This window comes from Micromys minutus (assembly GCF_963924665.1).
Source record: "Micromys minutus genome assembly, chromosome: 19".
Taxonomy (NCBI): Eukaryota; Metazoa; Chordata; class Mammalia; order Rodentia; family Muridae; genus Micromys; species Micromys minutus.
In genome coordinates, this window is record NC_137954.1 from 41271600 (window position 1) to 41295800 (window position 24201).

The following is a 24201-nucleotide window of genomic DNA, read 5'->3' on the forward strand; positions in this document are numbered from 1 at the left end:
CCTCGGCTGTCTGGTCTCCTTGGCACCCCATTTGCTTTCTTTGTCTTCCTGAACTTGCACTTCCAGGAACACACGCTCAGTCCATAGCTTCACACCCACCTTAACTGGCTGTTGTCCCTTGACAGGCTGAGCTTGTATCCCCGGAGCCCCACACTCACTGTTCTTTCCATGAAGAACCCTTTTCCCTATTATCACATGATAGGTCCCTTGAGGGCCTTTCAGGACATAGGCACCCACAGCAGTTTATCTTTGTCCGTAAGGCCCAACACCAGAATGCTCTCGGACAGCATTCTAGTCTCTCTCTAGGTTGGAGCACCAAGCTTGTTTGGGCCATCCAGTGCCTGGCAGGCAGCACTGAGCTTGAAAGGCAGAGAGAGAGAGAGAGAGAGAGAGAGAGAGAGAGAGAGAGAGAGAGAGAGAGAGAAGACACCCTGACACTGCCCCACCTCTCCCCCACCTATGCAACCAGAAGCCGAGGTACAAGAAAACCCCAACTTCCCTCTCACTGTTATTTCCCCCCTCAGTGAGTGACCCCTGCTTCTCTAGCCCCTGCGGGGGCCGCGGCTACTGCTTGGCCAGCAATGGGTCCCACAGCTGTACCTGCAAAGTGGGCTACACAGGCAAGGACTGCACCAAAGGTGAGGGCCAGGAGCTCCGGGAAGGAGGATGGAGGAGCAAGGGGGCCAGAAGGTAGGCCAGGGGCAGACAGCTGCCAACCTAGGTCCCCTTCAGGGCAGGGAGGGGGCGCCAACAGCCATATAAGTAGAAATTCAAACCTCCAAAGGCCCGCGGCAGCCCAAGTGAGAAGGCTCCGGGCTAAGAACGACCTGTGTGACCAGACCTCAGGGCCAATCTAGGTGACTTGACTGGGAGCTACTCTTTCATGCTTAAAGGCTAACCCCTCCTCCTTTGTGTTTGGTGCATCCCTGAAGAGCTCCTCCCACCAACAGCCCTCAGGGTAGAAAGGGTGGAGGAGAGTGGGGTCTCCATCTCCTGGAGCCCACCTGAGGGCGCCACAGCCACACAGGTGCTGGACGGCTATGCAGTCACCTACGCCTCCTCCGATGGATCATCCCGGCGAACGGACTTTGTGGACCGGAGCCGCTCCTCTCACCAACTTCGGGCCCTAGCAGCCGGCCGTGCCTACAACATCTCGGTTTTCTCAGTCAAGAGAAACACTAACAACAAAAATGACATCAGCAGGCCTGCAGCCCTGCTCACCCGCACCCGTGAGTTTCTGAAGGTGGCCTGGCCACTGCTGCCCACGGGAAGACACTGTCTCCTACCCACGATTCAGCAGACAGCTCTGTGTAGGAGCTGCCTTCCCTATAAGGGAGGACTCAATAACCAGAAGGGTGGGTCAGAGAAAGGATTGGGTAGAAAGGGGCAGGTGCTGGGCTGGGCCGAGAGGAGCAGGTGATGTGAAAGCATCTGCTGAGTGACTTATTGCCCTGCAGGACCCCGTCCTATTGAAGACTTTGAGGTCACCAACATTTCAGCCAATGCCATTTCAGTGCAGTGGGCTCTTCACAGGATCCAGCATGCCACTGTCAGCAGGGTTCGAGTGTCTGTCCTGTACCCTGAGGCCTCTGCGGTCCAGTCCACTGAGGTGGACAGGAGTGTGGACCGCCTCACATTTGGGTAAGAAAAGATGCCTCAGGAACACAGGGGCCCAGAGCGTTCTTTGTGTACCGGCCATTCTTCACATGAATGAGGCTGGGACCTGATCTGCTCCTCACGGAGGCGTCAGGACCACTATCAGCAAAATATGACTCCTAGTCATTTAGAGCTAACCCCTAGATGCTCCTCTCCTCCCTACCTGCTTCTGACAGGGACCTGCTGCCAGGGAGAAGATACAGAGTGCAGCTAACCACCCTCAGTGGGCCTGGAGGAGCTGAACATCCAACTGAGAGCCTGGCCTCAGCTCCGCTGGACGTGTGGACCCGTAAGCAGACAGGCGGTTCCTGCCTTCAGTGCTCACATATGGCACCCTCTAGACCCAGGGCTTCCCTCTTGGCATCCTATCCTGCCCAAAGTGTCCTTCCACTGTAAACTCAGACCTTGGCCTCCTTTAGATCACTTGGATGGGCAGAGGCAGAAGAAGCCTTCTGCCAGAGACATTGCTCAAGACTGCCCCTGTACCTGAATGTTCCTCAGTATGCCTTCCAAAGAATGTATCCAAGTTCAAGAAGCAAGCTGGAATGGTGTCACTTAGGGCTTGGGGACCATGTGACCACTCTGGCCACATTTCTTGGCCCACGTGCTTGCTGTTGTATGAATTGTGAGGAGAGGGTATGAGAGCAGGGGGGATTTAAGAGGCAAGGATGACTAGTAGATACAACTCTGGGCCTCCCAGACTCAGGACTGCCTGTCTGTGGCCCTCAGATACTTTGGGGAGGCATGTTGGAGGCATGACCTAACTTCTGCATACAGAATCCCTGTGCCACCCCCGGATGACAGAATGACAGTGTGGCTTCAGATACAGCTCCAGATCCCTCGCAGACCTTAGGTGATGTCTCTCATCAGATGCCCTTTGACCTCTCATCCCCTCCTCTGTCTATTCCTCATCCAGGACCTTTGCCTCCAGCAAACCTGACTGCCTCTCGTGTCACAGCTACCTCTGCCCATATGGTCTGGGACATCCCCACTCCAGGTATCTCGCTGGAGGCTTATGTCATCAATGTGACCACCAGTCAGAGCACCAAGAGCCGCTACATCCCCAATGGGAAGCTGGTGTCCTATACAGTGCGTGATCTGATGCCAGGTCGGCGGTACCAGCTCTCAGTTACAGCTGTGCAGAGCACGGACCAGGGCCAGCTGCACAGTGAGCCTGCGCACCTCTACATCATCACCTGTGAGTCCCTGACAGGAGGGGCTGGGCAGACGTTCAGACCCATAGCCGCTGTTTGCTGCTCTTGGGGTGTGGTATCCTTGCTTAGAAGAGGCAGTATAGACAACTTGCATGGGCCATTCCTGTGAGCAGAGACCTAGGCATAAGGATAAGGAAGGACAGTTGACAGCATGAGCCTCATCTTATACTGTTTTACCAGTCCAGTCCCAGCAGGCTAAGCAGCAAATGCAGGACCTCACCATGAAAGAGCTACCAAGCAGGCAGCAATGCAGGGGCCCAGGCCTGACCCAAAAGGAGCCACTAGGCATGAACACCGGGGAGGGGGCAAGAGACTACACGTGGCTCAGGAGGAAGGAGCATTTGGACAGAGAAGGACAAGAGCAAAAGGCTGGGGTGTAGACATTCAGGTGGCCACATTAACAACCTTGGTCTATTCCCAAGGGTGACAGGACAGTCTACTAGAACCCAAAAGTGTCTTGTGTGCCCTTTATTACATTCTCAAACCTTCCGTGAAGTGCCGTGTGAAAAGAGTTTCAGGAGTGCAGGGAGCAGAACTCAGCAAGAAGACAAGCAGAAGGTGTACAAGATCAGACAAGGCAGCAGGTTCTCCAGGAGAGTGAGGCTCCACCCCCAGCCTTCCTGAGCCCCTCCTCCTTTCCCATCCCAGCCCGTGAGGCTGCTTTGTGAACAGGACAGTGAGGGCAATGCTTATAGGCTATGCAAATTCTCAGACCCAGCCCTGCCATTCTCCCAGGGCTCCAGGCACACCTGCCAGGTAAAAAGGCAGGTGGGGTCTCCCTATGAGCCTGTCAGTCAGATGGAGGCAGATGGAGAAGGCAGGAAGTCACCTCCCTTAAGGGCCTGGCTGTAGGAAAACTGCCCATCAGGAAAACTGTTGATCTACAGGGCTTTGATCCACAGTCTAGCCTCCCTCCACTTAGCAAATCGGGGTTCTGCTGGGGAGTGTGGGGAGCTGGCCTTTCAGGCCAGTGTTTTCTTTTGCGGCATAAATGCATGGCCTCTGCTTAGAAAGGTATGGTAGGTAACACGGGCTTCTTAGGCAATGTGCTCCCCTCTCTGCCCACACCTAAGCAGGGCTGGGTGTGAGCTGCCACTTCTGCAGTGGGGGCAGAGACAGGGACACTAGGCAACCTACTTGGTGGCTACTCCCCTTTCTCCTTTTTTGGTAGCCCCCAGAGATGGCACCGACAGACGCTGGCAGGGAGGACACCACTCACGGATGCTCAGAAATAGACCAGCCCCTGTGCGCCTGCCAGAGCTGCGCCTGCTCAATGACCACAGTGCCCCTGAAACACCAACTCAGCCACCCAGGTACACACCTTAGCCCCGGCCCTGGGTTCCTCGTCTGCACTCAACCCGTGACCCTCCTGCCCTGTCTGCAGGTTCTCAGAGCTTGTAGATGGAAGAAGAGTGAGTGCTAGGTTTGGTGGCTTGCCCAGCAGAGCAGTAACTGTGAGATCACGTGCGTATTGCAAACTTCCTGGCATCAACCTGGTATCAACTCTAGTGGCTTCACTATCCTTGCCCCTGGCAGAAAATACATTAAGGTCCTTAAAATCTGGGCTTAAAGATTGGTCTGGCCAGTCATTCCTGGTTCTACTAGCAACCTCAATCCTGGCTGTGTGAGGTGTTAGACTTCTAGGGTAGCAGGAAAGGCTCCTTTCAGCTGCTTATCGGGTAAAGGGCAGTCCCTGAGTCTGCCTAGGAGAGGCCAGGCCCCTAATCTCTTAGGATTCCCCAGCTCTGTGGTGACTGAAATGCTCATGAGCAGAGCAGAGGACATGAGTAAGAGACATGAAGCCTAGATGTGAGAAAAGGGATGTGTGTATACGAGTGGGCAGGCTGAGATGTGGAGTACCAAGACAGGGATCACCAGACTTACAGAAGGGGCTGAGAGAAGAATGCTTCCGGGCAGAGATAAGTTCCGTACAGATGACTTGCAGCTGGGGCCAAGAACCCAGATGGCTGAAATGCTGATAAGGAAGAGAAGCCCCAGTCCCTACCCTCAGAGAGCATGGCTGGGGGAAAGGAAAGGACCCTGGGAAGGAGAGAGAGGTCCAGATATCAGCTGTACAACAATGAGGCCCCTTAGGAAGCAGCTTCAAGAAAGTAAAAAACACAGCTTTCAGAGGGGCAGGGAGGATGAGGCCCATCCTCCACTGGGGGACAGTGCTGGGGTCACAGTGATCTTTGCCGGTGTGTGAGATCAGTGGGTGGACCAGGGCATGAAGCAAGGTGGTCACCCTTAGCTTCTCCTAGAACCCACCACTCCGGTGCCGCTCAAGAACACAGAGGCCCCTGAGCAGACCCATCTGGCCCTTCAGCTACCCAAGAACAGCAGCAAGGACACAGAAAGTAAGTCGTGTGTGTGGGAGGGAGGGGGCTGGTTGTTCTTCATAGCCACAATGGTGAGAAGAACCACAGTGGGAGCTGGAGGCATAGGATCTGCCCAAGGGACAGTTGGCACTGCAGCTGGGACGCAATCTCCCACTTCATGAAGAGAACAGGACACACCCAGGAGCTGTCTTGGAAAGACTGGTCCATCCTCCTCATTTCCTGTAACCCCCCCCCCTTGCCCCTCACCCACTTCCGGCCACCTAGCTCACTTCTTCACAGAGGAGGTGGAAACCAGTGAACAATGCCACTGAGTGAGCCCTAACCTGAGAAATGCCACTTCAAGCTTGGCAACATGTAGGGCTACTCGTAGCCTAGATGTTCTGTCCCCACATAGCACAGGGTGTGATTCCAGCCGCCAGCAGTGCAAACAGATGCCCCTTCAACTGTCCTTTGTCCTCTAATCCCTCTAAGGATTCTGGATTAGAGAGTTCCCTAGGGCCTGGAGGTCCTTCCTCCTTCTGAGTCACACCAGAGGCTTAGAATGTGTTCACCTAGCCCCACAAAAGACCAGAGTACTTGGTAGAAGTGTAAGCCCCAATGTGACGTCACCTGAGAAACTACCCTGGAAGGACACCTGGTGCTACAATGCCAAAGGGACAGACAGAGGGCCCACTGACCCCTGAATTTAGTATTCTTCTCAACCTGGGACACCTGTCCCAGCTCTTGTCCCAGCTCTTGTCCCTATGCACACTGGGAGGGACATGCTGCAGCAGGGGACACTTCTCACCACGGTCTGCCCTACTTTTTGAGTAGATAAAACAGGCTCAGTGGGTAGTCTGTGTTCTGTCGGCCCCTGTGAGTACCAGATGTTCCCTTTCATGGGTTCAGTCTCCTGGGCTCCATCTCAAAAAGAAATCCAAGTGGTCCCAAAGCCTGTCACCCTGCAGTGGGGCACACTTTGGTGATTTCACAAGAAAAAGACTCTCTTAAGGCCTCAGACACAAAACTAATCACGACCTTTGGTTCATGTCACGTTCATGCCATCCGTCCATCTCTGTTTGTCAGTCTGGTGGTCTTTGATGATTCTGGAGTCCGGCCCATGCTAGAATCTGGTAGGAATTTTATCTCCTGGATTCTGCATGCATCCCACTCCATCCTGACTCCTTAGTCTCAGAGTGGCAGTGGTAAGAGGGGGTCACACATTACAACTGTGTGTAAGGAACACGCTTTTAACCCAGCTCTCAGTCACCTGAATCAAGTGTCCAAAAGTGCATTCTGGACTGTCTCCTTTGTTCCAACACTTCCCCTTCTGTGAGCCAGTTCATCCAACTTAATGACGGTGGCCTTGGTGGGAACTTACAAGACCTCTAAGGAGTCTCAATTTCCCTTTCAATGGACCTTCGTTCTCTGTGTGTTGACTTTGTTCCACAAGGTGCTTGCAAGCAAGTTCCGAAGGCCATGTATGCTCACAAACATTTATCAGCACTCACACGTAAAAGATCCTTTAGCTGGACACAGTATGCCAGGTTTGGATTCTTCTCTCCATTGTCATGGGGTGTCCAGTCTTGTTTTTGTTTCCTTGTAGGTCATCTGATCCTTTTCTCTGGAAGAATCAGACTTTTCTTCCATAAGCAAAAGAGTATCCCCCAAAAGGCCCCCGGGAGCCCCTAACGCACATTAATGCTCCCAAAGGGTGTTCCCTCACTAAATAACGTTCATGGTCAGGGTTGTATGTCACGTCCCAGGAAGAATCTATGGAGAGGAGGCAGGTTCCCGCTTCAGTCACCCTGAGATGGAGGGACCTCAAGGGCAAAAGCAAATGCTAATCCTAGATATTATCCCTGGTTTTTCTCCACTCCTCACTCCAGAAGCAGGGTTTCTGAATTATTATGTTTTATCCCGCTATACACCCATATCTGGCTTCCACCAAAAGGATAAGCAGGTACCATCCCCACAGCCGCAGGCAAGTACAAGGCCTGAACAGCTTTGCTGTCTAAATCATCCATAGGGGATCAGCACAATACCCCGCCAGAAGGAGCTACTATACCTACACACTGAACACCCCATTCACTGCCTGATTCAAAACAGCTTGCGCTCTCTCTCTCTCTCTCTCTATGTCTCTCTCTCTCTATGTGTCTGTGTTTATATGTGCATGTATGTGTGTCTTTAGTGGTGTTGGCTACTCATTAGCTTCCCCCCTATACCTTCCCCCCCTATACCTCCATGTCTGTCCTGAGGAGCCACCAAGGTACTTCCCATCACCATAGCTATTCTAGACTTTCATGAAAAGTATAGTAGGCTCTGCCAACTGCAGATTCACCCACGAATGACAGGCGTGTCAGCCTGGTCCTTGTAGCCCTGGCCGTCCCATGCACAGAGGGTGAAGACTGATGATAAAAATTCTTAGATTTTTCAGTACTCTCACATACTTCCTTATCCTGTAGGGCTGCTGTAAACATCTCTGGGCATTATGTACAGTACCTAAAATTCATATGGAAATGCAAGATTCAGAATAGCAAAACATTTTCTGAAAAGAGGAAACAGGTAGGAAAATTCATATTCCTGATATCAAGACATGCTGTAAGTCAAGTGTGACACTCCTTAAGGACAAACATGTAAATATACAGGGCAGAATGAACAGTCTAGAAATAACCACATATCTACTGTTAAATGATGATGATGAGGGGACCAAGACCACACCACAAGGAATGAACAGTCTCCTCCCAGTCCAGACCCAGGTAGCGCTGTTAGCATCCTGCACCAGTGTCTAACAATGGGAGGAAGACAGGTTTGCCACTGCTGTCCTTGTGTCAGCAGGCTTTCCTGGACCCTGAAGCTGACAGTGCTTTTCTGTTTCCAGATACCCCTGGCAGCTGTTCAGAAGATGCCTGTCAGAATGGAGGCACCTGTGTCCCCGGCGCCAATGCCCACAGCTGTGACTGCAGGCCTGGGTTCAAAGGCAGACACTGTGAGCTTGGTAAGTCAGAGCTCACTACTAAGCAGGTGTGGCCTCAGGGCAGCTGTGAGGATAGCCTGGGGCTTGGTCCTGGGATGCTGACCATTCAAGGTGGCTTTCCCCAAGTCGGCTTTCAATCTGTGAGGTAGTAAGGCAGGGGTCCAAAGAACCAAAGTAGGAAGGATAGTGGATGTGTGGCCTCAGAGAACGACCATGAACCACAGGGACAGAAGGATGCCCAAAGCACGGGTTGAAAAGCACTGCAGAACAAAGCCGAGGACGTCGGGAACCGGGGTGGTGACTCCAAAGCAACATCTGGGGGGCCAGCTTGACGAGAGGGACAACAGATTCAGTGGGAGGATGTGAGGCTCAAGAGCACATTTGGACTGAGAACCAAAAGTGCTGGAGGCTCCCAGGAAGACACACAAGAATCCTGAGGCCACAGGGAACTTAAGGGAAACCAGCCTGCAGATGTAAACACTCTGAAGCAAGGCCCAAGCCCAGAACGTAACTGGCATAGATCCACAGGCTCACACGGTGCTTCTGGAGGGGCGGGGTCTCACTTGAAAGGTAGAAAGAACCTTCTCCTAAGAGTTGTTGGCCTTTCTTTCTTCTTTGTGTCATTAGCCTGTGAAAAAGTGCCCCGCCCCTGCACACGGCTGTTCTCTGAGACCAAGTCATTTCCTGTCTGGGAAGGAGACGTCTGCCACCATGTGTAAGTCAGCTCTGTCTCTGTGCCCTGGTGTTGTGTCCTTATTACCTGAGGGATGATGGCTTCCACCGTTCCTGTCTAAACTATTTGTATAACCCATGCAGCCAAGAGTTGACAAAAGAGAGGACAGGCTGATTCCCATGCATGGAATCCCTCACAGAATTCCAGGACCTGCCTCTCCTCCTCCCCTCAAAGCCCAGAAATCAAACAGCACACAAGAACTTGGCTCTACCATTAGCCCTCCATGATGTGGCCCTGGGCAAATCACTCTCGCCTCAGATTCTCAATCGGGAATAGGAGGAAAGACTTCTTACCTCATCTCTTTGAGACCCTCCTTGTTATAAGCACTGTGTCTCTCGGTGCTTTTGTGAGCCGGATTGTTCCAGGCTCTCAGAGAGCCAGATGCTCACACCCAAATAAGGATGGACATCATAAAGCATATCTGCTACACAAAATCAGGAAGTATCCGGGAAAGAAAGAGAGGAAAGCCTAAGATGGGGAGAGCTAGGGGTGGAAGGGGCAGGAGTGGGCTCCATGGGAGAGGGAGACTGAACAGACATAGAGGAAATGGGGATATCAGAGAGAATGTTCCAGACACCAGGTATATCTGTTACAAGGTCCTGAGGCAGGTTGTACCCTACTGTCTGAGGAACAACAGAAGCCAATAGAGCAGAGAGTTTGAGAGCAGAAGAAAGAATTCCTGGGATCTTGGAGACCCTCACACAGGCTGTGGTATCTGTTCTCCAAGAATTGTGGAGGGCTCTGTACAGAAGGTGATGTGTGACCACACTGTATAGGCCACTCTGATGCTCCTCAAAGGAGGAGGAAGCAGATGAAATAATGGAGAGGAAATGGCAGAAAGTGTATGCAAGCTCAATGCAAAGCAAGGCTTAGTCAGCGAGGAGGCTAAAAGGCCCTAATCCATATGGGTTTGCCGAGGCAGCCTTGCCCATCACCCTGGACCCACAAGAGCAATCCAGTGGTAGTCCGCATCCTCCTCTGGCTTCTGGCTACTCTGGTTATACCGGAGCCTGCCTCTGTGTTACACGTCCTTCATCTGCCAGTGTTTTAGTCCTGTTCTTGTAACTCTATGCATCTTTGAAGAGACTCCCCTGTATCTAACAGGGAGATATGTCTTGCTTGTATTCAGTCTGACCTGTCTTTCATTAGAGTATTTGGATCATTTTACACTTATCATGATGGGTAATGTGGCTGGGTTTAAATCTATCGTATTACATATTATTTTGAATTGTTCCACCTGATCCTTGTTGCATTTTCCTCTTGCTGGCTAATTTTGGGTTGCTGGCTCAGAGATACTTGCTTCATTTTGTCCAGTAGTTACTCTAGGATTTACAGTGCACATCATCAACTTTTCCCCACTTATATTGCTTGCACACATCTGCAGTTATAGGAGGCTTCTACCTTTGAATCATCATCAGACTGACTTCCGTTCCCAACAGCAAATACCACAGCACTGTCATCCTTGCTTTCCCACACTCATCACTCCTGCAAACCTAAGATTCCATCACGTACCACTTGCCTTCCCTGGAAAACTTGCTGGAACATTTTTCAGTACACAAATCCATAGGTCTTTAAGCCTTACTTTGGGCATGAGTATTTGTTAAATATAGGATTACTGATGGACGGTTACAATTAGAATTATCACAGTGACAACATTCTTGGTATAAACAATGTAAAGGAAGGCTTTATTTTGGCTCACAGAGGTTTCTATCCATGATGGTGAAGTAGAACAGCTCATGTAGTAGATGAGAACCCCCGTCTGTGAGATGGTACTATCCACACCATGGCTGCCTTCTCTTCTCCTGCAGTCTGCAAACATCCTCAGACACAACCAGAGATGTGCTCACTACCCCACGTGTTTCTTGGTGACATCGTGTAGACAAGACTGGCCCTCTCCCTACCTCCCTGCCTTCTGGCTTACCCAGTCTTCTCCACACTGTGGCTCCTTTCTTTATTTCCTCTCTAATGCTATTTCTGGCCAACTTGGCTATACCAGATTTAGGTACTGTTGTATTTTTATTCCCTGGAATATTTATTTACTTGCTTATCTTGAGAGGATCTCTCTTTGCAGGCCTGCCTGTCCTATAGACCAGGCTAGCCTTGAACTTGGAAATCCACCTGCCAATGCCTTTCAAGTGCTGGGATAAAGGGCTTGCAATGCCACGCCCACTTCTCTGGAATTTGTTACTTGTATTTCTGAGGGCTTAGCTTACATAAAATTTGGGCAGTAGCTCAATCTCCCCCCCCCCCCCATTTCTGTTCTCTACTTCTAGAGCTCAATTATGAATATATTTGACTAATATTTCTCACTATGGGCTTTTTTTGTTGTTGTTAAGAAGCATAGTAAATAGTGTAGATGTGAATATGGTTCCGGGTATGTAGTTTGTATTGCTATGTGTTCAATGCCACACACCTTTTCTTTTACATCATCTAGCTTATTATTAATCCAGTCCAACAAATTTCAGACACTTATTGATGGTGTTTGGTTAGCTTTTTGGATTTTGTTTTTCAGTCTTAAGATTGACTCCAAGGTTGCTCAGCAAGTGCTGTACCACTGAGCAAACCCCAGCACAGAAACCATGTTTCATTTATCAGCTCTTTCTCCCTCCACTTTGCTGATATTCTCCTTTAGCTTGCTAAGTGTGTGGAACAGAAAGATAGCAGTTGCTTTACAGGTCTTTCTCTTTATCATGAATTGCTTTCTACTCAATTAGTTTTCTCTAGGTTATATATATAACACAGGGTTTTGTATCTGGTCTTTTGGGGGGGTTGGTTTTTGGCTTTTGGTTCTTATGATACTTTGAATGTCATAATTTACCAGATGCTAAACAATATAGATTTTATATTTCTGGGTGGTGGGTTTATTTTCAAGAAAGGTATATTTGTTGTATTGTTTTCTACAAGGCAGGCTTTGATTACAGTTTGGTTCTTTTGAAGCGTGGCTTTAGAGTAGACGTCATGTAGGGTTGATTTCACCCCTTCGGTGGCACTGCCTTTCTGGAGTCAGACAAGATCTTACCTTTGGCTCAGGTCTGGCCCAGTTGCTCAGGGTTCCACCCTGTGCATGCACAGCTCAATCCACTCCAGAACACTTCTCCACAGGCTCCAGCCTGTTTCCTCAATACTGTGACCACTGCGTACTCTCAGAAGTGCTGCAGGCTGAATGACAATGTGGCTCGGTGTTCATGGCATACTTCTCTCTCCTCAGGGCATGAAATTCTCTTTGGGCTATTTTCTAGCTTTTTAAAATAGTTACTTCTTCTGGTAGTAGTTCCAGTTCTCGGTTAGTTGAAGCTGAAAGCTAATTCCAGGTACTCTACTCCCTCCCAGCCAGAAGTCCTCTAAAGCAGCCTCCAAAACTAGTGCGGGCAGGAGCTTTGCTTCAAACTTTGATTTCCTTTCCAATGGGTCAGACACAGAAATGATAACAGGCCCCCATTCCTACGAAACAGACAAGGATGGTGTGAGTAGATCCCACTCACAAGAAACCAAGACCTAGAAGCTAAGGAGGCTTGCTACTGTAGCCTAACAAATGGGATGGGTAGGCTCCAGCAGGCCTCCTGGCCCACGCTGCCTGCCTTTGAGGCTTGCAAGTGCCAGACGTCACAGCTGTGTTCTTGAAACATTGATAAAACAGAAGGGTTATGTGCCCCAATTTGCTTTCTATGGTTGTAATAAGGAACATAACAAAAAAGCAAACTGGGGAGGAACGTATTTATCTCATACATTACAGTGTATTGACAGGGAGAGTCAGACCCAGAGAAACTAAAGCAGAGATCACAAAGACTTGCTTCCCATGGCTCATTCAACATGCTGTCTTATACCACAAGGCCACCTGCCCAGGAGGGATGCTGTTCACAGCAATCATTAATCTAAAAGGTCTCACATACTTGTCTATAGGCCAACCTGCTAGAGCCATTTTCTCAATTAAAGAGTTGAGGGAGGGGACTGGAAGAGGGGTGGGGGCTGTGCTCAGGATGTAAAGTGAATAAAAGAGTTAACAGGGAAAAAAGTTAAGTTCCCTCTTCCCATATGATCCTATTTTGTGTCAAGTCGGACCTTATAAATAAATAAATAAATAAATAAATAAATAAATAAATGAATAAATGAATAAATAAATAAATGAATAAATAAATAAATAAATAAATAAATAACCAGTAATAGAGTCCGACCAAGTGGCCTGGCCCCAGCAATGTCCTGTCATGGTCATTTCAGGGTGCTTTTCAATACCATGATTTCGTCAGCAACTCATGAAAATGTACCCTGAGATGAACACCTTTTGTGTATGATACACTAAGTAAAATAAATCTTTGATTCCCTGTATTTTATATTAGGCTTTCTAAACTCACCCTGCCCCAGCACCAGTAACCCTGTGTTCATAAAATAGTGGTCTCTCTTTCTGTCCATGTGTAGGCTACACAGCCTAGGTGAGACAGTTGGATACCTCTCTGTCCCAGTGTCTGACTTCACAGAGTTTTCTTGTGACAACAGGTATAAGAAAATCTACAAAGTTCACCAGGACGTGTGCTTTAAGGAGCGCTGCCAGAGCACAAGCCTCAAAAAACTCAAACAGGTGCGTCTCGGGGCTGCGACATTATGTCGCACATGCAGTTCTGTGGGTGGGAAGGGGCAGTAGTGACAGGGTAGGCTGTTTGCCCAAAAAAGCAGCCCATGTGTGGTTATACTCTGCTCAGAAACTGGTGTGCAGCACGTGAGGGCACAGAGAGGCCCAGCTGAGCTTGGAGGTGGTCACTGCGGTTCTGCACAGGGAATGAGTGTGGTAGACAGAAAAGCAGGGATGTGACTGACAGGCCCAAGCCTAACCTCCTCATAATGCCAGGCTGCTTTCTGCTCCTTCCACAGCATCCTCCGGCTGGTGTGTGCTCCTGGACTGACAGGCCAGGCTCCCTGTCGTCTGTGTGTGGGCTTCCCTGGGTTACACATGAGGAACAGATGAGGTGGACAGACAGGGTTTAAGATACACAAGATTCTTTCTCACCAAATTGGTTTTCTTAATTCTTTCAGGAAACAAAGTAACAGTCTAACACTGAAGAAATCTTAAGGTGCATTCTCCTTCATACCAAGATCTGTTGAGAACTGGAGACACCATCATACCCAGTTCCTTGGACACCACAGTCCTTTATCAAACACTGAGAGTGCAAACTCAGCACTGTGCTATTACAGACCCAACCAGGAAGGTTCCAGAATCCCCTGTCTATAGCCTACCAATAGACATTATCTGGTCTGACCTCGCATAAGAAATCTACTTTCAGGTAGAAATGACTCTCTGGGGGAGGGGCAAATGACTCTCTCAAGGGAAATGCAGACCAGTTACAATGAGGCACAAAAATCACCTGGCCCTTTCAGGACAGTGGGCCTGGGTAGTCGATGGATAGATCAAGGATGCCAAACAATTCTGGGGCTGCTGGGAAGGACCTGAAGAAGTACCAAGCCCTACGAATAGCATTGTACTGGTAGAAAAGGGCGGAGCCTTGTCACATAACCTGCAGGTGCCTCTCACTGAGAGAATTGTAGTGGATGCTGGAATTCTGCCCACTAATAACCCTGAAATGAAAGACACTTTGCCTGTTTGATCCAGCACACCCCACCACACCTCCCCATGCATAAACTGTGAGATGTAAAAGGGCATTGGAATTATTTTTTCACAGCAGTCTGGAAAATACTGGGTTACACTACAGAAATCCCTGTATAGACTGAACTTAGCCCCACACTGACTTATTGATGGGACATCAATTGGAAATGAAAAACTGGCTGGTCAGAGACAATAAGGGAGGTGCCAGAACAGTACATCTTTCCAGTGGTGGAAGACAGGCATATCTGAAAACCTGCCACTTCAAGAGTGAACCACCTTTTTCTTCTACAGTATAGGACATGAAGGAGAAATGTCACCCAAAGGCCTAAGAACAAAGAAAAGCAGAGAGTTCTGGGCGAAGGTCACCCAAAGAAAAAGTGCCTACAGTAACAGGCAGGCTGTCAGCATAGACCAAGCGCAGGGCATCAGGAGAGCAGGCTCTCAGACACGCCTAAGCAGCAGGCCCTGTGCATCTTGACCATTCCAGGTGTGAAAACTCTGCAGGAAGAGCAGCTGACAAGACTCAAACCCTGTCTACCGAACAGCATCACCTTTTCACCTCAGCCCCCCCAAATGGACACAAAACACCCTCCAACATTTGTGAGCAACTTAATTCTGGCAAAGATCAAAAATCCACAAATTATTTGGCTTTAAAATATTTATATGGCAATAAGTCACTTGAAATATTAACGCATCGTTTAAGAATTCACCCGAAGACCCATTTTTATATAAAAAGTAAACGAGAATCCCTAGCTACTTCTCACATAATGGCTTAAATAATACCTATTGCCAGAGCAGCACACACACATCGAACACACCCCTCTCTCTCTCTCTCTCTCTCTCTCTCTCTGAAGAAAACACCAGAACTCACATCCACAGCTGCCCTGAGAAAACAAGCAGTACCATCCCCACTAAAAGAAAGGCAGCAGAGGACCAACCAGCAAGCAGCAAAGGTAAAGCATCAGGCTGAGCTCAAGTGTCCCCAAAGGTGCCAGTGTTCCCTTTCATCCCTCCTTGCCTCATAGTCAGCTGGCATTCTGGCTCCTAGGGGACAGTGCCTGCTGCCTCCAGAGAAAGACAGTGGGAATAAAGAGGTGTGTGCCTCAGTTCACTGTTACTCCTTCAAAAGGATGGGCATGTGCTGCAACACTGCCCACACCTCAAGGATTTCCAAAACCTAGGAAAATGAGGCTCACAATTTAAGAGCCAAGATCCCAGTTTTAGGCAGTCTCCCAAGATCTCCATCCTCAAAATTCTAGAAAAGAGACAGCCAGACGTGCACACCCAAGGACTCCTGCCAGGGAAGCAAGCACCTGTCATCTTAACCCGGGCTGCTGTTTCTGCAGTTCTGGTCAGTTCCTCTGTGGAGTTACCTGGGTTACCAGGCTTTGTGAGTGATGCCTCTGTACTCAGAGACCCACCTCCAGCTCCCAGTGCCAGAGAAGTGAGTCCTGAACCTCCAAACACGGAGAAGGAAAAGACTCAGCTTTCACAAGAGATCCAGGAAAGGCTGTGTGGAAACAGATGGGCTCTACCTTGCTCCTCTCCTCATTTATACTGACCTAAAGAAGAAGTGCTAATTCCTACTATGGTGGAGTTTAGACACTTGGTCTACAACTCAGGGGTGGCAGGGCAGACATGCTTAGGCAGAATTTTGGACTTCGAAGATGGAATGATGTCTACTACCAACAGTCACAGAAGTAGCTAGCATAGCTGTATTCCAACATAACTTCATTTACAAAAACGGGCAGTAGGCCATAGTCGGCAGGTTTATAAGATGATTTAGACCTCAGCCTTCTGTGGAGAAAGGCATCTCCTGAATGACAAGTTCAGCATCAAGATATGAAAGACCCCTGAGCTTTCATAGAAGAAAAGCACTAAAAATCCTTGCTCAGGAGCCTTAGGCATACTTACACCATAGAGCAGCAAGAGCTACCTGTTCAAATCTGAATGCAGCACACAATGACACAGGGCAAGCCGGCTCCAGAAGACAGGGTCCAAGGATTCTTGTAATCTGTGCCTCAAGTAGATGGCTGTGGGCCACCAAAACAAAAATACTTTACACAGCCTCCGATTTCCATCCATTCCCAACAAGGCTCTAAGCAGCTGTCATCTCCCTGCAGTGACTTCACGATCAGAAAAGTCAATATACAACATGATTCCTCTAGAGCAGAGCTGACTGGAAATCCAACACCAAGAATTACATCCCAACCAGAGAGGCCTCCTGCCCTCCATAGTTCATAAAAACATAGTTTGAAGCATAACCTTTTAAGTTTTATTCTCACTAAAAAATTCTGAGCCTATGTATTACATACTATTTTTTTTTTCAAGAAGGACAGTTACATAAACTCACTACTGTACCTTAGATACACGCTAGAGATCTGGAGACCGCATAAGCTACAGTATTAGCAGTAAACAGCAAGATCAGGTGGCCTCACTGGAAAAGTAGATGGAATCTTTGTACTATACTAATAACCTCAGGACCCTCACCCACCAGGCTGATGCTACCATGTTCCCATTCCCAGTTGGAGCCTGTGTTTCAAACAAGAGCCAGCCTGCTGAATGCTGAGTGTGGCACTGTTGGGTAATCATTCCAAAGTGGAGTGAAGAAAGACTTGCCGATGCTGAGGAATTAGTGTGCAACATTCCAAACATGCCGTCTGCTTTCTTACACGCCTTTCTTATGCAGAATAATTAAATCCACAAAGCAGGCACTGTCCACTTGGGAAATGTCACAATGGAATCAGAAAACAGACAAGGTAGAGGGTAGAGACTTTTGTGTTAAATTGAAGAGACAATCATGAGTTGTTGGGCTCACCATTTGCTAGTCAAAATTGAAGATGAGCAGATACCTATTTGAGCTCAGGGTTAGGGCTCTATTCAGTTCTGGTGGAGCCCAAGGCCAACATTCAGGGAAAGTAGAGACACATCAAGGCCACAAAGGAAGAGTAAGCAGCAAAGAATGGATCATTGTTCACAGCCAGGAACAGGCAGAAGGCATTCCCCTTCTTTATTGCCTATGGGATGTTGCGGTAGATAGAATGGCTTGCTGTGTCTTGCTTTCTGTGGAGAGTCCAACAGGCAAGGACACGCCCTTGCCAGGAATGATCCTGTCTCACATACCTGCCACAGTGATAACAGATTGTGTGCAGGCGAACACTGGAACGCCTGCTTTTCTTTGTGAATACTCTCCTCTTTGCAATCAGGCTCCAGGAAAGTCAAAAGCCTCCCCACCTTGGTGCTGGTTCCTCAAAAAATACACCTCAGGTCCAGCAAGATCACAGAAATAAATACATTGGGTCCATTTACAATCAAAATTTGTTGTAGTCACAGTATTTTCGTGGGCCAGGTCTTTGAGCAGTTTCTCAGCACTGGCATGGCTTTGTAGACCTAATCGTTCGTGTGCGGTACAATGCATATTTTAAAGCATCCCTGGTTCTGACCACAAGATCCCGAGGCCATGACACATAAAAAACATTCCCAAAGACTGTCAGATGTCTAGAGGACCAAGGTCATCCTCCATAAGCACTGGATTCAGTTTAAACACAAGGCCCCAATCAGGGTTCCTGACTTTGGTCTTACCATCAAAAAACCTTTCTGTGTCACCAACCTGTGCAGTTTCCTGAGGAAGGGCCTTGGTTCTCTGACCCTCTGAGCTTTAGCTCCATCACCTCATCCTAGTCCCAGTATGTCACGTGGCTCCACTCCACACTCACCTCGCTCTGCAGCCCCCCCCCGTCAGTGCTGGTCTCTGAGCAGCTCACTCTCTAGCACAGGCTACAGAGCCAGAAAGATAGGAGGCCTTGAAGTGACAACTAGCCGGGAACCAACATGAAGGCCAACTTGCCCAAGCAGGAAGGGTCCAGTCAGCAACTGACAGAAGCGTTTTGCTAGTCTGCCGACTGTGTGACTAAAGGACATGTTACTAACCAACTGCCTCTCATTCTGCTGTACACTCAACACTTCAGAAGGCGGGGAAATGGTGTCGGATTAAGAACATGCTTATGTGTGGGAAACGGGCTACTTGTTTTCATTAAAGTGCTATGACATACTAACCTTCATGTTATAATTCCATGATTTTATCTCTACTACTACCTGGAAATCAAAGTGCTCCTGAGCCGAAAGGCACCTCTCCTCACACGGTTTTGGAAGTAGAACAACTTTAACAGAGAAAAAGACACCAACGCAGATGGGTTGCATCCCCTGGATTTTGACAGCCCTTTATTTTGGATGGAGTAGGCCTCCCACAGAACCTACTAGCCCACAACAAAGCACCCCTCATTTGGTTTGGTGTATCCACCTGTATCTCCAGCCACTCATTACAGCAGTTTTTCCCAACAAAAGACCAGCGTTGGCATCAAAAGTACTTGAGAAGATCCAGGTAAAGCTCCCAACACTTCGGGAATGAGATGACCTCTGACATCCCAGTGCTCTTACAGCTCCTCCTCCTCCTCCTCCTCCTCCTCCTCCTCCTCCTCCTCTTCTTCCTCCTCCTCAGAAACTTGGCTCTCAGACTCCTCCTCTTGATCCAAGAGCTTTTTAAAAACTTCAAACTCCTCAACAGAGGAACAGGCTGTCCTGGCCAAAAACTCAGCTTCGGAAACTCTAAGAATGTTCTTCAGCAAGGGATTAGGGATCTGTGTCTGCCCCTTCTTATCAGGGGTTTGGTATCGTCCAAGGCGCTCAAGGTAAATGTGTCTCTGCTTGATCTTGGTTATTGAATACTGTAGGAAATCCGTCCTGACTATGTCTAGATGAGTAAGTCCCATCCTGAAATATGCATACTGAAAGATACAAGCACATTTAGGAATCCATGTATAGAACCCCAAAGCCTGTCATTCAAAACAAACTTTAGCCAAAATCAATAACTGCCTAGTTAGAAATGGTAGAATAACCACTCTATAATACCAGCATTTGTTTGAAATCTCAGTTTTCAAAGCATTTCCAAATTAAGGCTGAAAACAATGCAGCAGAAAACAAAGGGGCATAGAGAGATATCCCTTTCTTTAAATAGGACAACAAAAATCACAAGTGTAAGAAAAATCAGATCCAAAGAAATCATAAGATACCTAGGAATCTTTAAAAAATGTGTGAGCATGCAGTTTTATTTGAGTATGTCACAGCATGCTTTGGAGGTCAGAAGCCAGGCTAGCTGGCTCACAAGCTGCGGCACTGGGCCTCCAGCTGTTAGCTGGGTTCTGGGGATCTGAACTCAGGTCCCCATACCAGCTTTGGCTAGTTGCTTTTTAGGCAGGGTCTCTACATACCTTGGCTGTCCTGGAACTCACCGTGTTGACCAGGCTGGCCTCAAACTCAGATCTGCCTGTTTCTGCCTCCCAAGTGCTAAGATTAAAGTAGTGTGCCACCACCACCCAACTGCACAAGTGCATATGACCTTACCTGTCATATCTGTTACTAAACTTTTAGGGCAAACGTCACAATTTCCAAATCCCCCACACAAAAAGTCATTCCAAGGTATACTGGCTAGTTTTGTGTGTCAACTTGACACAAGCTGGAATTATCATAGAGAAGGGAGCCTCAGTTGAGGAAATGTCTCCATGAGATCCAGCTGTAATGCATTTTCTCAACTAGTGATCAAGGGTGGAGGGCCCAGCCCAGCCCAGCCCATTGTACATGGTACCATCCCTGGGCTGGTAGACCTGGTTTATAAGAAAGCAGGCTGAGCAAGCCAAGGGAAGCAAGCCAGTAAGTGACATCCCTCTATGGCCTTTGCATCAGCTCCTGCTTCCTGACCTGCTTGGGTTCCAGTCCTGGCTTCCTTTGGTGATGAACAGCAATGTGGAAGTGTAAGCTGAATAAATCCTTTGCTCCCCAACTTGCTTCTTGGTCATGTTTTGTGCAGGAATAGAAACCCTGACTAAGACATCAGGGTTGTAAGTTTTACCTACTTGGACCTGGAATGGACCTGGCCACCCACTGTCAAGGAAGCAGAGCTAGAGAACAGGCTTGCGTAGGAGAGGAGAGGAGAACTGAGCTGGATTATTCTAGAACAGGAGTTTTTTTTTACTCGGAAGAGGCTTCTTATCCATTCAACTGACCCTACTAAACTTAAAAAATCTGAAAACTCTGCCGTCCAGCCTAATCGCTTACTCTCACCTGGAATTTGTATTCTAGCTCACTGGGGTCCTCCTGCAAAACAGCTGGGCATCTGTGCAGAATGTCTGTGATGTGCTGTACTGTGAACAAGCACTTCTCCTTGAGGACTTTTACAATGCTGTCAATGTCCCGCTGACGCATGGTGAAAACCTCAGGGCAGACGTAAAGCATCCGCTTCAGTTTCCCTATAGAATATTAAGAAAAGCAAAGCATGTAACTTTAGCATGTTCCAGAAAGTCAAGGGCTTAACAACATTTATGGGTGGGTAGATGAGACAGTGGGTAAAGGAACGTGCCAGCAATCCTGTAACTTGAATTCACTCCCCAGGACCTAAATTGTGGTGGCAGACAACAACTTCTAACACACACACACACACACACACCTCTGAGATAGAAGGGGGCAGGATGGAGTGACGACACAGCAAGGATCCTCTCCCTCCATAGGATCCCATTTCAGAGCTCTACCTTTCATGAAGCTCCATGGAAAGCACTCTTCACAGACCCAACAACCCTCCCTATGTCCCTGCCTCTTTCTAGTCTTCTATCTGAAGGTGCCAACTTCATATTCTGGGTCTTTCTCTTCTTGCTTGCTAGGTGGTTTCCTGTGCAGTGGGGCTCAGGGCTGCTGTTTCACTCTGTATAAGACAGACTAACAATCTCTAGTCTTGGGAGCCTGACCTTAATGAAGAAGAATTTGGGAATGACAATGACAGGAACAAATATTCAGGACACACAATTACAAATAGTCTGAGAGTGACCATGTGCTCCATCCCAAGTGTTTTATTGCTTGTTTTGTAGGGTCTCCTTGGTAGGCCAGGAACCTACAGAGATCCATATACCTCTGTCTCTAGAGTCTTGGGATTAGTTAAAAGCAGGCATTACCATACCTGACCTCCACATGTCTTGTTGAGTTACATAAGTAACTGTATTCGAACAAATGGTATAAGCAGGAGTTGCCCCAGATAAAGTAAAGTAAGTCTTCTTATGAACAGTTGTGCCAATTTAATAACTGAAAATTAAAAATCACTTAGACATGAACTAACTTCCTAACAGCCTTGCTGGTCACTGCTTTGCTTCCATGTGAAGAGGTGTTTCCCAAGTATAAGCTTCATTTTCACCTCTCAGGCTGTGCTTCACACACTGACTGAGCTTGGGCTCAGATGACATTTCAAGAGACAATCTGTCACGGGGAACAGTTATCTTTTTGCTTATCTTTTAGAGGAGGCCTGTAAACACGCATTGCATAGTGGGCTCTAAGCCTCCCCACTTTGGAGGTAAAATCTTACCAGAAACAGTCAATAATGAAAAGAATTAGAGACGGTCAAATGAGTAGAGTTCACTAGACAGCGCCACCTAGTTCTCCAGAAGAGTGACAACTGTTGGAAGGGAGGCCACTCTAACAACCTTCCAGGAACCTGGAATCATCAGCTCTGAAAGTTGTGTGTGGAATGTTTTTGCAGAGGTCACGTACATGCATACACATACATCACTACCACAGAGCAACACTAACCCGCCAAAAACAGACTCCATGTCCCCACTGTTCTGGAGCTAGAGATCTCAATGAACACAGGGGACTTACTAGGACTCGGTTCTCTCTTCTTGGGCTGCTCTCCCTCACCTCCCTCTTACAACACCATCTGCAGAGAGCCCACTGCACATCTCCTTGGAGACACTGACCTCTCCTCAGCAAACTTTCCTATCTCACTCCTCCTGACTCAGGTGTGTTAAGCCCACAGTGCACATGGATCCCAGAATATCTCTGTATGCAACCTAACTCATTTGTAGATGATAATGCCATGCCATACTATCAAAAGGCTGGACACCCCTACTAGGGTGGGCTACTGTCTCCCTAACTCTGACTCCTCACAACATAAAGTCTCCTACACCTTCTACCTTCTCCAAGGCCAAGCTTCCGAAGGTAAATGGAACGCCTCTTCATTTGCATGATAGACAGTTTCAGCAACTGGGGATTTTTCTTCAAGGCCATAAATACAGGCTCTGGGTTCAACCCCAGGAGTAGAAGTTCTGAAATTATGTCCAGCAACTGCTGAGGATGGACACTTGGCTGTATACTAAGCAAGCTGTTAACATGGGCTTCAGCAAAACCCATGTCCTGGAGGGAACTGATAATCTTCTCAAGCTCCAGGGACTCAGGACCCACAGAAGTCCTCTGTTCCTCATGAAGGCACTGAACAAGGCTTGTCCTGTACTCTGGTTCCTGCACATACTTCTGGGGTCCAACGCTGGAAAATTCTTGAAAGGTTCCTCTGGGTACTGTAGTCAGTTTACAAAACAAAGGACTCATCTTTTTCTGTTTTCTGAGATGAGGAGTATGCCTAGCCAAACAGGCCCAGGAGAGGACCATAAGACGATGCCACTCAGAAACCTGCAAGGCAGAGTAATGACAGAATCAGATCCACCTCAGAATAATGAATGCCACAAGATTACTGTGCCAGTAACCTTGAACCTCAGCTTGACCCTTGACCCACAAAAGCTAACAATTTTTGTAAACAATCTGTAACATCTTCTCTGGGTCTAAAAGAATCTCCAAAGAAGAAAATTAGCATACAAACAACAGCACTTACTGAAGATCTAGGAGCACAAGCAATATCCAGAAACTGACAAAATGGGGCACAAGAGATAACATTTGACTGAAAATTCTGAACCACAGACTAGCCACCAGGCAGATACACTACCTAATTTCATTCCAAAGGATAGGTTTTTTTTTTAAGGATCCCTTTCATTAAAGGAAGAATATTTTGAGGAATGAATCTGTCGATTTGTACACAGTAGCCCTCGGTGTTTGGAAATAGCACATAATAAATTAAGCACAGAGCAGTCGGTGCCCGCCAGACTGTTCTCAAACACTTTCTGGCATGGTCAGCCTTCCCCTCTTGAAGCTGTTGGTAGTCCAGGCCTCCCTAGTTGTTAGGCAGCAAGTACACTGGCTGAAACTCCAGAAAGCCAGAAGCTTTATCTCTGGACCAGGCTATCTGTCCACACGCCACCCAGGAGCGCTCTGCCACAAGGCGCCCAGACTAGGACACCAAGAACCAGCGGCAGTGCCACCTGAACGTCCCGCCATCAGCCGCGGTGTGCCTGGGACCTAGGGCAACCTCACCTGTCTTCCAAGCGAACCCATGGAAGCCATGGAACCCAAACGGCGAATAACTGCGACACCGGAAGAGGTGGCCCTTCCTGGCTCACAACGTCCGGTCTCCGATCTGTGTCCGTCTCACTCCCTTGGGACTGCGTTCTTTCGTTCCGCCGCCAAGCCCTTGATCCCAGAAGCTCCTGCCTAGCGCTTGCAATCCTGCAGGTGCAGCTCTTCTTAGTTGTGCATACTCAGGTGCATGGTCTCTGCCAGGAACAATCGACACTACCTGGCTTTTAAAACTGCTCTTCAGAGTACAGGTGAAACCAAACTACCCCGAAGCTCACACCATCGTTTTCTGCTGTGAAACTACACTTACTGGGACTTAAGGAGAGGAGGGGAGAATGTTGGGATTCTGTAAACTCCACCCCACAGTTACTAGCAACAGCCAGTTATGCTCCGCCCCAGTTACTTGACACTATAAAGGGGGCTTTTTGCCC

General features: G+C 48.3%; 2 protein-coding genes across 2 annotated transcripts in view; one reads left to right on the forward strand and one right to left on the reverse strand.

The window, feature by feature from the left end:
• SNED1 (sushi, nidogen and EGF like domains 1) overlaps positions 1 to 15239 on the forward strand; it is a gene marked incomplete at its 5' end in the record, with an annotated part of 53407 nt that extends 38168 nt beyond the window's left edge. The window contains 12 exons of the mRNA XM_080932713.1: positions 525 to 638; positions 933 to 1229; positions 1458 to 1641; positions 1833 to 1945; positions 2573 to 2854; positions 4042 to 4183; positions 4255 to 4334; positions 5132 to 5227; positions 8070 to 8186; positions 8793 to 8880; positions 13390 to 13471; positions 13924 to 15239. Of these exons, the coding sequence (XP_080788839.1) occupies positions 525 to 638; positions 933 to 1229; positions 1458 to 1641; positions 1833 to 1945; positions 2573 to 2854; positions 4042 to 4183; positions 4255 to 4334; positions 5132 to 5227; positions 8070 to 8186; positions 8793 to 8880; positions 13390 to 13471; positions 13924 to 13935 (1607 nt within the window). The 3' untranslated portion in view covers positions 13936 to 15239. The remainder of the gene's footprint in view (positions 1 to 524; positions 639 to 932; positions 1230 to 1457; positions 1642 to 1832; positions 1946 to 2572; positions 2855 to 4041; positions 4184 to 4254; positions 4335 to 5131; positions 5228 to 8069; positions 8187 to 8792; positions 8881 to 13389; positions 13472 to 13923) is intronic.
• Positions 15238 to 23777, reverse strand: MTERF4 (mitochondrial transcription termination factor 4). Its single transcript, XM_080932714.1, has 4 exons — positions 23729 to 23777; positions 22501 to 22993; positions 20609 to 20793; positions 15238 to 19275 (listed from the first exon to the last, which is right to left on the reverse strand). Exons 1-4 carry the CDS (start codon positions 23756 to 23758, stop codon positions 18925 to 18927), a joined length of 1059 nt encoding a protein of 352 aa, XP_080788840.1. The 5' UTR covers positions 23759 to 23777; the 3' UTR covers positions 15238 to 18924.
• Between the last annotated feature and the right edge of the window lie 424 nt (positions 23778 to 24201).